General features: G+C 42.5%; 1 protein-coding gene across 20 annotated transcripts in view; it reads right to left on the bottom strand.

Moving 5' to 3' along the window:
* TACC2 (transforming acidic coiled-coil containing protein 2) overlaps positions 1-14349 on the bottom strand; it is a 131303-nt gene that overhangs the window by 4927 nt on the left and 112027 nt on the right. For all 20 annotated transcript variants that reach the window (XM_083843716.1, XM_083843721.1, XM_083843715.1 and 17 more), the window contains 3 exons: positions 9493-9636; positions 8343-8419; positions 4111-4154 (listed from right to left, as the gene is read on the bottom strand). In XM_083843716.1, the coding sequence (XP_083699842.1) occupies positions 4111-4154; positions 8343-8419; positions 9493-9636 (265 nt within the window). The remainder of the gene's footprint in view (positions 1-4110; positions 4155-8342; positions 8420-9492; positions 9637-14349) is intronic.

Below are 14349 nucleotides of genomic sequence, written 5' to 3'. Positions count from 1 at the left end.
GCTCACTCCTCACAACTAGGGAGCTCTTTCTTTTCCTCCCAGCACATCCCGGACCCCTGCTCTCTCTTCAGCTGGACCAGCTCCTTCAAACGCCCCCAGCCCAGCTGCCCCAGCACACGTGAACTGGGACAACTGGTGCCAGACGCTCACTTTCTCCTCTCCCGGCCCAGGGACTGGGGAGGGAGCTGAAGACGAGGTGTTTCTACCGGTGGAGCAAGGAGGAACGGGTCACCTGAAGAGAGGGAACGTTTCTGGTGTGCTTCATCTGGCTGGAGCAGGACTGGCAGTCCTACCAGATGTTTTCTACAGCTATCATTTAGTTTTAATGAAAAGCTGCTCAGCGGAGCTACGCTGACAGCAGCCTGCCAGCCACATCTTAGCTAAGCAGCTACAGATGCTTGCCTCTAAATTATTTTAAAATCAGTTTATGAAGTTATCTGATGAAAATATTTTAATTAAATGGCTTCCACGTCTGCAAAACACACTGCCCACGGCTCCCCACCACCACTAGGATGCTCAGGAATAACGCTGTCCGGACTGCCAGGATGAGACCACCACCACAGGACGAGCAGACCCGCTCTGGGGCTCAGCCCAGTGTTCCACCACTGAATGGGAATGCAGCAAACAGAGAACAAAAGCCAAAGAAAACAAAAAATGCAGAATGCTGGTGTGAAAGTTGGTGAAAAGCTTTACTTACCAGGCTTGCCTGTTTGTTTTTGCAAGCAAATAGCAAGAAGCAACAAAAACGGAAGCAAAATAGAAAATCAGGAATTGTTAGGAAAAGCAGAAAACAAGTAATGCAACATCCCATAATGCACACAGCAAAACATCTCTTTGGTTTTCATAATGAGCATTTCATTATGGCTTTACACTTACAAGTACACGGATACATTTTTAACAGAAAAAAAAGCCCGACGTTACAAATCCAACGATACAAAGTAAAACCACGAGAGGGATTTCGGCAGGGGGCTGCGGGTGAGCGTGACCCCGGTGTGCGTGTGCAGTCACCCAGGGTGAGCTGCAGGCCTCGGCACCACGCAGCACCAGCAGCAGCACAAGCAGCAGCCAGCCCGCAAAGCCCCGAGCAAGGCCCTTCTGTTTTGTCCCCGTTCCCAACAGGAAGGGGAGTGTGTCAGGGGCTAGGAAGTGTGAGAAAAAAGGAAGAAGCGTTAAAGCACCAGAAAAAAAGTTATGCAAAGAGACACCAAAAGGGATCTATACACCGGCAGCTTCAAGCTCTGCGGTACAGCACGTGGCATGAAACTAATTGTACGAGCTGCGCCGGGTAACGCTGGGCTCTATGCGTACACACCAGCAAATACGAGAGCTGCCACAGCCCCTGAAGTCAAGGGCAGTTACTGTTTGCAACGCGTGCTTTCAGTGCCTTTATATGCGACCACGTCCACCACCCTGTGTCAGTAACACCACTCGTTTGTGTTCATCCTACAAGGCAACCTGTAAAAGGCTGAGTAGGATCCACCAGCCACACTGAACAGTCATCAGAGGGATTTGTGAAATTGGTTCGCTTGCGATGCCCCTGTATAAATAGCTCCGAAGGGTTAAATCATAAACAGAAAGAGCAGAGGCACTGCTTTTGTTGGAATGCACGGTTTGTGTTAGCAGTGAGACATCACTGGGACACAGCTCGGTGAAGTGCATGCAAATAGCCCGCAGACAATCATCTGCCTCTACAGTGTGGCATTTGGGTGAGTAAATTCGTTTATCAGAAGGACAGTAATTTGCACAAATGTCAGGAGAAAGTGGGCTAATTAGATCAAAAATTTACATTAAATGCAGTGAGAAGAAGCCTCGTATTTACTATGCTGCAGAATTTGCATATTGCTCCAATTAACACATGCTTTCTGTGCCACTCTTCTTTCGGTTGTTTTGAAAATGGACAGCAAATTACATTATTCACAGCCACAGCTCTTAAAAACTTGCTGTAGATCATTTGAAAGACTCTGACATCCTCGGAATTAGAGGTTTAAAGTTTGCTATTTCCTCAGTGTTCAAAGATACAATGTTTTAAATATTCCTGTTTTCTTTAAATAAGAGGAATTGGCAATTGTAGCATGTGCTATGCGTGCCATGGCTGTGCCTTTATCTTAGGATCCCTATTCTGTACCTTCTTGTTGCACTACAGACTCAAAATGTGATTTATTTATTTTTTAAATCTGTTTCTCAGGGAAGAATTTGAAATCGGAAAGAAAATTCTGTTAAAACTACATGCATATGCTGGGGATAAAAGGGCAGGCCCTGTGTTTGTCCATACGAATGGCCAGGTGAAGCTGCCGAGCTCCCTGCACTGTTTCTGGGGAGCTATGCACAGGGCAGATACAGGACACAGTGTTTTTCTACCTACATGCTGAAAACATTCAGATGAAACTCTGCAGTACTGAAAACAATCACTTTGCAGCAGCAGAACACATGGAACAGGACACAATTTCTCCAGTGTTAGAAAGAAGAATGAAATCACATTTTGGGGACTGCGACCCTGATTCTTCGCCACGTTTGGTAAATTTCCATGATTGCACATGAAATACCAGAGTACATTAAGGGCAAAACAAAGGGAACCAAATTCTTGGCATACTTTGGTCACTCCTATTTTAACGCTTGCATGATGAGAACGACAGACATTATGCCAGAAAGCAGGCAAATTCGTTCAGGTTCACATACAAAAGGCATTGGAGGCACAACACTAGGGAATGAAGCAAGGAAACAAATATTTATTTCTAGACCCTTTTTTCTCTTTACACGATAGGAAGCCGGGCTGTCTCCCAGGGGCTATAAAATGTAGAAAAGCAGCAAAAGCACCAGACAGCTGAACTACTCCCCATCCCTTAATGCTAAAAAACAGAAGAAATGCAAAAATTGGGGGTCGCACAACACTGGCCATGGGACTGCCAATTTGAAAAGGGACAAGCCAACATACATATGATAAGTCAATAGCTGTGACAGAAGTCCTTCCGTGTAATAACCCTTTGTTGAAAGACGCACAGTTGCCCTTTGTGTCTCCGGCATGCTGTGCTCTCTCTGACAGCTCTCCCAGGGGAGTGAGAGCAGTAATTTGATTTATTAATAACCGGTGCGAATATGCTAGATTCACAACACTCTCCCTGCTCGTGGATATCAGTACCTAGATGAGCCTTTTTCCTGTGTCTCAAACCCCACAATTAACTGCCAGGCTGCTCCCCTGCTGTTAATGATGCTTCCCAGCGCTTTACCCAAGCCTGCCCAGGTGAGCACGGTGCTGCTTCTCATCAGCCACCGCTTCTTCTCCTGCTCATCCCCGTGCACTTGGCCGGGGAGAACCCATGACCCCGTGCAGTCCTGGGCACTTCTGGAGCTGAATCCATACAGGACAGCACAAGGCACTGGTGCTTTCTTCAGTGAGAGCAGGAAAAGAGCTTTGGAAACCTGCTGAAGAGGCTTTAACATCGCACCCTGGGGTCAGGCCTCCTGTGCCAAGGAAGTGCAAGAGTCCTGCGGGTTCTGAAAGGCTATCGAGTTTTTCACTCATGGGGCATTCTGATAACAAAGGTATTTTCTGATTACTGAGAGGCAAACTCTGCCACAATACAGATCTTAGAGGAGACCTTTATGTCAGTAAGTAACTGGGGAGGTGGATTGACCACTCACGATCTCTCAGCTGGGATTGAAGTTAATCTAGGTTTTGGTCTGACCAATGCACTTACCACAGATAATCCCCGTTGTTGTCAAGAGCTAAGTTTGGTATCTCCTGTCAGACAGCTGTGAGCAGATGACTAAAGGGTTTTTAGGTCATTCAGAGTCTCTCCCAGAGACACCCGTGAATTCTGGGCAAAGCGTCTGAACATGCTTCCTGTGGGACAGTTTGCTTCGATGCAGAACAAAAAGCCCTGACCTTGCTGTACTACCTGCACTGCCTCGGGGTCTGCTTTCTGTAAAACGAAGCTCTGGCTTTTCATCACAACCCAGCAACACACACCGGTGTCCTCGGATGCATCCCAATTCCCAGCAGCATCAGCAAGTGTAGCTAGCATCAAAACGAAGCCTACAGACAAACGTTTCTGTGCTCTCTTCAGAAAATCAGAGTGCAGGATAGCATCTTTTCACGGTAGAAATACCTACCTATCATCTGAGCAATCGTCTTCTCATATTCTGAAACTATTTTCCTATAAGGGGAACAAAAACAAACAACTTTTGGCAAACATCATAATTGCTAATACTTATGTAGAAAATAAAGCTACTCGATAACTGAACGAAGGTATTAAAATCAGGATACGGATCCCACACCACATTTTTATAAGCTCTTTATTACCTACGTAACAAATAAAACTGACAGCTTAAACGCTGCTCCTTTACAGGGAGGGAAAAGGAATTGCTTCGAAACAAACAAACGTGTTATTTGACACATGCCCAAAGTACATTACCAATCCTGCTTTAAACATAAACATAATTGCATCGATTTCTTTCTTCCATCCCGTCTTTATTCTGTTTGCTTATTTTAATGTAAACACTAAGAAAAGTTATCACTGGTAGGCAAGTAAACCTAACAGGAGTACAGCTGGCCCTCATCCAAAATGTATCTCATCTTCCACTCTCTAAATGTGAAGAACCGATCCATTAGCACTTAAGAGAAAATGGCTAAAACATTCAGTTAGGGAGCACAAATTCCATCATGCCCTATTTCACAAATCTGTTTTGAAACAGAGGGGGTAAAATATTACTTTTAAGACTATTTTATTTTACATACTCACGGTAGGCTTTGAGTTTCCTTCTTGAAAAGAGGTTAGCCAAAATAAGCAGATTAAGTGTGATTTAGAAAGATGATCCATCCCCTTCCAGAGCCAAATAAAGCTAATAAAATGAGACTAGCTTGATCAGTGCTTTGATTTGTGAGCCACATAGGACTGCCTATGAAAAACAAAATTACTGCACACTTCAGCTGAAGTGGATATTCAAAATAGCCCGCTGGTATTTGAATACATATTTTGTCAAGTCTTAGCTTGCATTCACGTGCCCCATTTCAGCTCAGTCTGCTGCAGTTGGTGAGGTTACAGCAAGGATCGGGAAAATCCCAGGACAGAAGTCAGTAAGGAAAGGAGAGAGCTGTGGAGCTCCCCAAAACCAAACGCAGCCACTCCAGCACTGCCTGTGGGAAATCTGCATCAGAAGCAGACCCCAGACACCGGGATCACTTTCACGTCCGAAGACGACTACCTCAAAAACCTACTGTAAGCAGGAAGGATTTTAAAGCCATGTCATATCCCTGTAATACTGATCACCTTTGGGAAGTTTTATCATCCTAGAAAAATGAGCCAAGGACTCAAGGCAATGAATACAGCATTAAATGCTGTTACAGTCCAACACCTCTCAGCCTGGGCTCCGCCATGGAATTTGGCAACAAAGCGAAAGAATATTTTCTATTTCTTACTTTCAGCAGCTTATGCTAGTTCAAGCACGCACCGCATTCTGTGCATTACCCACCCTTACTAATAACGTAGCAGCTGCTCAATAAATGTGGGTACTGCAGCGCCACAGTGATTCTAATAATATTCAGTTTGGAAGGCGAGGTAAATCCGGGCTTGTTCCAGATTCATGTCAAAGGGCTTTTTTAGTCAAGCAGCCTAAAGAAACACCACATTATGGAAGGGAACCCCAAGGACGCTGGCCACATCATTCCTTTGTGATGGTGCATCTTAACCCTCCCTTGAGATGCCACATGGACTTAACTTCTGGGATTTTAGGTCTTTCAGTCTACTATTGAATTTCTGCAATTTCCTAAGTCATAAAAACACAGAAATCCAGGGCTACCTCTCCAGAGGTCACCTGCTTGACTTCTCACACCGAGGCATGATCAATTAGACCTCCAAACGACCATACTTAAGTATTTCAGGCCTGTCTCTGGGTGCACCCTTGGATTATGGTATGGCCCACCACTGGTTATCTGTTTGACAAATATTACAATATTATAATTCTCATCTTGGGCTCTATTCTCTGGAGTGGAATTTCCTCCAGACTGACATTTTTTCTGGAAACCTAGCTGATCTCAGGATATTCCAGGTAGAGTACGCAGGGCTTGCATAAAGGAGCACTGCTTCTCCTTTTGGGGTAAGTGATGCTTTTATGCTTGCACTGCCAGATAATCCCTGCCTTTCCCTTCATTTCTTGCTTATAATTATGTCACATCCAATTACCGCATCTCTAATTTACCACACATGGACTGATTTAACATCTAACCTTCCAAGTGAAATCTTTCTTTGGGCACACATGCACATTTCATCATTTTGTGACAGTATCTGCCAGACCTTTTCCCCATGTATGGTAGGGATGTGTCTGTGAGAAATTTGGCTTACATAAGGGGTCTTTTTTTTTTTTTTTTAAATCAAATCTTATTGAGATCATAGACACAGAAGCAAACTCCTGTGAGGAACATGAAGGTATAGATCTACAGTGTGTCAGCTGCTCTGCATCATCCCTGCTCTCCTTTCATTAAGGGATAAGCAACCTCTGTCAGTGCTTGTTTGCAGCTGGCAGGCATGTGCACCCAGGCAGTTCCCAGAAAACAGACAAAGTACCACACTGGAGCATGTGCTGAGCTCTGAGTCATTCTTTACACAGTTGCTAGGGTTTTTTTTCATTCCATGTGTTGCTTCTTAGATTTGACTGCTTGCGGTGGCTCCTTTCCATTTTGCCTCATTATGCACTGAAAGAGCTGTGCCGGGGTTTTGGTTCCTTTCCCAAGCAGAGAGCAGGAGGTGAGAGAACTCAGCGGGGTGCTGGGACATGGTTCCTCTCAAAGAAATCAAGTGGCTGCCCTTGCCTTTTGCAGACGCCTCCCTTAAGATGCTTTGGCTCTAAGCCCTGCACTCCTCTACTGAAATCTGCCACGTGTGACTCCTGGCATCCCTGCTAGTGTTTGTTGACTTCTGCACCACAATCCCCTATTACCTCTACTACGTAAGTACAGTTTTCTGGGATGCCAGCAGGAATTGCACGTGCAGGTCATCCCTTGATACAGTTCATTGGCCTTAGCTTTAAACTACCCGGGCTTTTAACTTTGGGAAGAAGTTGGCACTAAGAACAGAAGTGATTTTGAAGAAAAGTCAGTTTCAGAAGCGACCACAGAAATTATTACTCAGAAAGATGGATGCTCAAATAATCTGTCAGTTCTCTTTCATTTATGAGTTAAGGGCGTGGAGGTTGAGGATGGTGTCTGTCTGTTTGATGGTACAAAGTAATAGACTTTAGACTCCATAAAATACTTCTACAAAGTCTCTTTTAAAATTGATGACTTTCTCAGATTCAGATTGATGAGCACGTCAAACTTATCTGTATGTTGCTCTTATGGCATTACCACTGGAAAAGAAACACAGAATGGCTGAAACTTTCAACTGACTAAACGGGAAGCAAAAATGAGTCTTTGGGCAACACCCTTCACCTCGTCCACTACAGTGACTTTGTTGTTACCTTTGCAAATGACAAGGACCTGGGCTGGGATGGAAGGTCAAACCTGTTATGTTCCAGTATACAAATATTTAATGTAACAGAGACGGGTTTGCAAGGAGAAATAAAATACATTAGAACTACAGATATAACTAGAAAGACCTGAAAAGCTCAGGGTCCTTCTGTCAGCTCTCAAATGGAGCAGCAAAATCCAAGATAAACACTGGTTAACTGAAATCAAGCTTAGTGTGTGTGATAATTAAAAGTGTAGCTCAGTTCAAAGAAAAGCATGTTGAATTTTCTCGAAGGTCAACACTCAGAGTCATTCCTTTCCAAGGAATGTTTTTCTACTGCCAGCTGAATTTTTGTTTTTTTTTTTTTTAATGTTAATGAAACATTTTATAATAATCTTCCGAAGGGAGCCTCTACTACTCATACCTATATTCAAACTTTCACATGCTCTTTTCTGTTGCCAAAATTATTTGCAGAAAGTGAATTTTAAATTATCATGTGCACATCTCTGCCAGCACTGCAGGCAGACTAATTCAGTCAAGCAAGAGAAACACCACAATGCAATCCATGTGAGAATTCACAGGTGTGGTGAGCAGCACAAACTGGAGAAAATTCTTTCCTTACATTAAGATTACATTAGATTAAGACCCATTATCTCACTATTCTGAGGATGTAAATGAGATTAGCAACATATAAGTCTTCAATGACTACCTTGAACAACAGTGCCCACCACGCATGGCAAAAACAAAGTATCAGTTTAGGATCAACCTAGAGTGTGCAGTTAAAAATAAATGAACAATTTCAGCTAACCAAAACAATTATACAGTCATGGTACTCTGTGTACTATCCACAGTCTGAAAAGAGAGACTGTCAGTGTGGTTAGTGACACATTAATAACCCACCTCATTTCCATCACTTCCCTTCTGCTTTCTTCATATTTCTCTTTCCACTCAGACACTTCTCTTTCCTTGGCCACAATCTTAAACAAAGAAAAAGAAAAGCAAAAATAAGTGATCCATTAAAGAAGAAATTAAATAAGTGTGCAATATATGAATTTACATCCAATTCTAATTAACAGAGGTATAGTTTTCAAATGTATAATGGGTTCAAATATATGCATTCCCAATGATTTTTTCTTTTACAGACTTTAAGATGCAATTTAAGAAGTTTGGATGTGAAATCATATTCATTTCAAAAAACTATCTTAGTGATGTAGATGCAACGCTCTTGTCTCATGTTTCATCCCTGATCATAACAAGGACACTTTTCAAGAAATACTATATTACTCTATACAACGTCTGATTTGGAGCCAGACCTGAAATAGTTTCGTACATGGTTTTGGAACATGGTCCCATGATTTGTTCTCTAAGAAAGCTCTACAGCGTCTGCATGCATATTTAGGGCTGACTGCCCATTAAATTTTATACTCCAAGGACTGCGTTCCTTCATGCTCCTTTTGTTCACACAATCTATCATAAAATTCAGAACACGAGACTGTACCATTTTTTCTAATTATTAGACACTGCAATGGGCTTCCTAGAGAGGTGGTTGACACCCCGTACCTGTTGATGTTTAAGAGGCATTTAGATAATGCTCTTAATGATATGTTTTAATTTGGTGTCAGCCCTGAAATAGTCTGACAGTTGGACTGGATGATTTTTGGAGGTCCCTTCTACCTGAAAGTATTCTACTCTATTCTAATACTAGCCAGACTAATTTTATATGTATCTTTGAAAAATACTTATGATTCCTGTTTCCAGCATCTTACAATTTTTATAAAATTATATACCAATGTAAAGAGACACAGAATACAGTTAAAAGCAATAAAGATTTTTTCTCATATAACATCTGATTTTCATTTACATCAAAAGAGGTAAACTTGCAGTGTAGTGCCATTTGCTTTGGTGGCCTCTAGTGTAGCTTTGGCATGGCTGAGAATAGTCTCAAGAATAGTAAAAGTAATCATAATATGAAGAATTTGGGAGAAAATAGGAAAGACAAAAGTAAACCACAAGGGACACATATTTCCTTTTCTAAATTCTGAAAAATTACCTCTGCTCTGGCCAGTCGCAGTGCGGAGTCTAAGTCTTGCTGGGGGTAGAGAAGACTTGTGGTGCTTTCTGCATCTGAGGTGCCGATCCGGGAGTACAGCGCACTTTTAGAGATGGAAACATCTGCTGGGATAGCAGGTTCTCTCTGTGTGTTTGTTTTTTTAAATACAAAGAAATGAACCATTAAATATGTGTTTAGCTAATGTTTTCTGGGTGCTAGGCACCAGGATCCTGAGCTACGACTAAAAGCCTGTGCACTACTAAATTATAACAGCAGTAACACTGACAAGGAAATTTCAATTTAGCAACGATAAAATAAACATTTAAAATCCATGGTAAGCATCAGAAGAGCCATATAACTCTTACTGGGAGAAAATAAAGATAGCACTTTGTCCCCAATATTTTAGACAATTTACTACTTTCTGATGCAGAGATTTCATAAAAACATCCACAAGAAATGCACATCAGCAGAGGAAACTAGAATTGGAGGCAGAGAGCTCATTAAGGGGAAATATGCTTCCATAAAAATAGATGAGATCAAAAAATCAGAAGAAAGTGGATGTCCCACCTTCCTAGTTCTGCCATGGCAGTATACCGTTACCTATCATAAAACACTCTTTCATAAAAGCTGTGAATATATAGGTGATGTTGTTGCCCTGCTGGTATTTAAGCATGCAATTAGTATGTTAAATGAGGTTTTATTTGCAGCTGCTGCTCTTGCTCACGTCGGTGGTCCACACTGACTCAGAAGGAGAGCAGCATGTGAAATGAGGAAGAGTTATGAGAAACTGAGATGCGTCATCTTGCAAACACTCCACAAATAAACAATTCATATGGTACATTAAAACCAAGAAGTTTATAAAAGACAGTTAGGAAGGTGCTAAACAAAAACCCACATCTTGAGACACCATGTGCAGCAGACCGATGGTCTGGATGTGTACGCTTTGCTGCTGGAGCAACAGCAGACTCCTTGTCTATACTCCTTGTACTCTATAGCATAGCACCTCTCCCCTGAACTTCTTCCCCTGCAGCACTCCCGTCAGAGCAGACCCTCTGTATCAGAGGCACCACAACAGCTTTTTACGTCCCTCTGTCCCCTCCCTGTGCTTTGCACGTTGCGATCAAGCAGCTGATGTGCCCGCGCTGACGGCCCGGCTGGGCCCTGCCTCAGGCCGGTAGGGAAACAAAATGTCCTCCCTCTCAGCTGCTGGGGGAGCACAGGATAATTTCGGGGTGGAGGTGACCGTATGCCTGTTGCTGGGATTTAATGCTCTCCTCCTCTCTCAAACAGGCATGAAACTGGCCAAGGAATCGGAATTACGGGGGAGGAGGAGGAGAGGCCACAGCCTGTGTCTGAGGAGGCAGCCCTGGAGTCCGCTGGGCCAGGGCTCTGCCGCTCGTTTTAGTGCTCACTCAGAGACCCAGGAGCTGGTCCCCTGCTCACCCACAGCCTTGTGACTTCTTTCCCATTAGCCAGAACATTGCATAAAGTCAGATTTCAGGGGCCCGCCTGAGTTAGCAGGATTTTATGGTTGCTTAGCACTAACAAAAGGGCAAGATAAGGCTTATCTATGGAGAAACAGGGCCCGCCATGTTGCTCTTGCACTTAGTATGTAGATATTTTTAATAATTATATATAGAAAAGATAAAATATTTTATTTTTTAAAAGCATTTTTTAATTATTATTTTTTAATCAGTAAAACAGGAGAGCTGTATCCTACTGCTTGAAGCACAGGAACGTGAAAGTGAGTAAGTAATGCCTGAATCACGGCCCAGCCCTCCTCCCCGCAAGGCGCACACAAACAGATCTCATTTATATCAGCAGCACATGCTTTGTATCAACGCAGTTGAAGGCAATTTTGTCAGATGCTATTCCATAAATCCTTCACTTGCTCACAGCTCTTCTTGCGTATCCTCAGAAATAACAGAAAGGCTCCAAAGGTTCTGCAATCCTTTCTGAACCCTCACATCACACCTTACTGAAGAAGCTGCCTTAAAAATTACACGCAATGCTCATGCTAGGAAAACACAGGAACGGATGTTATGAATTCCACATCTGTGGGCAACATGACGATACCACATCAGCAATGTTAAAAGACCGGACAAGAAAATTCAATTAGAGCACTAACATGCTAAACAGTACTTCAAAACACCATGCTGCATGTTTGTTTATATAGGAGTCTCACTAATTTGCTCTGTATTTTTTGCTCATTTTTAAACACAGGAGTCATTTGACTCTGTACTTCTAGTATTTATGGTGCAGGCCATTCATCTCTTTTTTTGCAGCATTTAACCACAAACTAATAATCAATTCCAACACAACAAGGAGGTGCAACCTCAATTCCAGAGATTTTCCTACCTCAGCGCAAGATCTATCAAAATTACAGAGCATGTATTCTTGAAATTATCTCCCAATATACAACAACTACGCAGGAAAAAATACATCTGGGACACAAACTCAGGCATCTGTGTATATGCATATATACAAAAACACATGGTGCTGTCCACAGATCTCAGTGAAGGTAAAACAGGCAATAAATACGACTACTGCTGTTCAAATTCTGTATTCTAGCTTCAAAAAAATGTACTTTACTTCCTCCTCAAACATGAGGCAAGATAAACTGAGAGATGAAAAAGAGCTATTAGATATCAAAGCTGCCCTCCAAAGAAAGGCCATCCTGAAGATCAATCCATTGAACTGTATATATCATATTTCAAAAGCCTCCTGCCACGTAATTTGCTGGATCTCATGAAGAGATTAATGGAAAATATTCATTGTGGCATAGGAAACACAAATTTCCTTAAGCTCATACAAAAATGTGTCAAAGTAACTGCCAACATGATGAAGATTTTTAAGGAAAAAAGAACATTTAAGGCACTTAATACATACTTATGCGTTTTTGTATATAGGACTCAACACCTCACTGATGTTTTCTCTAATTCTCTCTTGCATTTGAGTAAATTGTACAAAAGAATAATATCAATGACATGCAAGAAAACCTTAAAATTTCCCAAAAACTACTACAAAAGCTCTTAGAACTTAACCAGTTAGTAGAAATGCTGGCGGTTACTGGTCCCACCAGTATTGTCCTGACTTTGGAAATACTTCACACAAGTCCCAGCTGGGCTGCTGGCTTCTCTCTTTGGCAGGAACATAACAAACCCTCTGTCAGAGCATCCTGTACTGGTCTTTGCGGTTTTATCTCAAAAGCCAATTTTACACAGCTCCAAACTGATGTCCAATTCACTAGTCGATATTTTCTACCTCCAAATATTCCTATCATCGGAAAATAAAATAGCCCAACAGGATGACAGTCGATTCTTTCAGTTCAGTGCCTAACTGCCAAGATGGTAAGCAGTTAATTGGGATAATAATAAGCATAGGGATTTATAAGTCACCAAACCTCACACAGAAAGATTAGAGTCTGCAGGGAATTACTACTAAATGTAGGTCACTGCGATCTTAGTGTAAATATTTGAGAGTGCAGTGCACTTCCCCTTCTCTTCCCAGCACCTTTTACAGAAACCAGATATCTGACCAGAACGGGAATAAATGCATATTGATTAACCAGCTACAGTTATCTTGCTTCAAGAAGGTCAAAGTGCAAGAAAACAAAGAAAGGCACTGCAATGAAAATGATAAGCACTTTTTATCATACTGTTTAGGGAAATATGTCTTTAGCCCTGCTGAAAATTAGCTTACCCCTCTACAAGCACTCACACACTGTCTAGGTGCGTATCAAATGATATGATCTTTTAACTAATTGATGCATGTGCACACAGGTCAATGGAGGTGTAACAAGACCTGTTTATGCTTGTAACTGTACTGAAAAGCAAGTAAAATCCAGGTGTAAGTTCTCTGCATGTGGTTTTACTAGAAAAAAAGGTATACTTGTCTGAAGGAAATAAACCTCTCTTACTACCAGGCGAGCATCCCAAAGTGTTGATACTCTAATCCCATTTGTCCCTATGCCTTTCCTTTCAGTTTCTCTCCTTTACTTATTTCAACATCTTATTTCAACACCCAACTCTACACCACCTCAGCATCTGCAGAGTGGCTGACACAAACACAAGTGGCTCTGTTCAAGTTGCACCTACAGAAAAATGACCCCAGGACATCGTAATGGAGACTGTTTGTGCTTGTTACCCACCCTGCAATGGCTTAGCAAATGCTAAATGTAGTTATACAACACGAAGGAAAGAACTGTGGCCAGCCAACCAGAAGGGAAGCCTGCCAGGTAGTATCAGAACTTAAGTCGCTGCAGTTTTCTGGTGGATCCTATTATATGTAATCCAGGCCATCAGTCACTGTAGGTCACAAGGTTTGCCATCACAGGCTAATTTAACATCAGCAACGTCCCACCTAAACAGTAAAGTTATCTGGGGACAAAAGTCCTTCCCAGCCTCGCATGACATCCATATTATTCAGCTAAAACAAATCCTATGACTGGGCTGAGACAGGGCCATGGGAATGTCCCTGTGCAAACCCAGTGAGGACCATGTGCATCCCTAGAGCCGTGCACAGCATCACTCTGAGGAGGCACTAGCCAGCATGCCATAAAATGAAAATCAGAAAAAGAGCTTTAAATCTTCAAGAATAAAGATAAACTGTGTTAGGGAGGTCTTCTTCCTTGGGAACAGCCCTTCCAGACCTGCTTCAGTCCCTTTCTTCAGAAGCCTGAAGGCAGGCTTGGTCAAACTTCTCACCTCTGAACCCTGGGATGCGTGTATACCTATTTCTTGCCTTAGTTTTTGTTAATTTGGGTGTAGCAGTACTCCACAGGTGGAGCAGGTGACAGCATTTCTGCGTGCGGTACTGCTTGCAGCATGCTCTTCCGTGTCACGCTTCGGTGTGCCC

Source organism: Anser anser (assembly GCF_964211835.1).
Source record: "Anser anser genome assembly, chromosome: 7".
Lineage (NCBI taxonomy): Eukaryota > Metazoa > Chordata > Aves > Anseriformes > Anatidae > Anser > Anser anser.
This window is presented reverse-complemented; position numbering and strand designations above follow the sequence as displayed.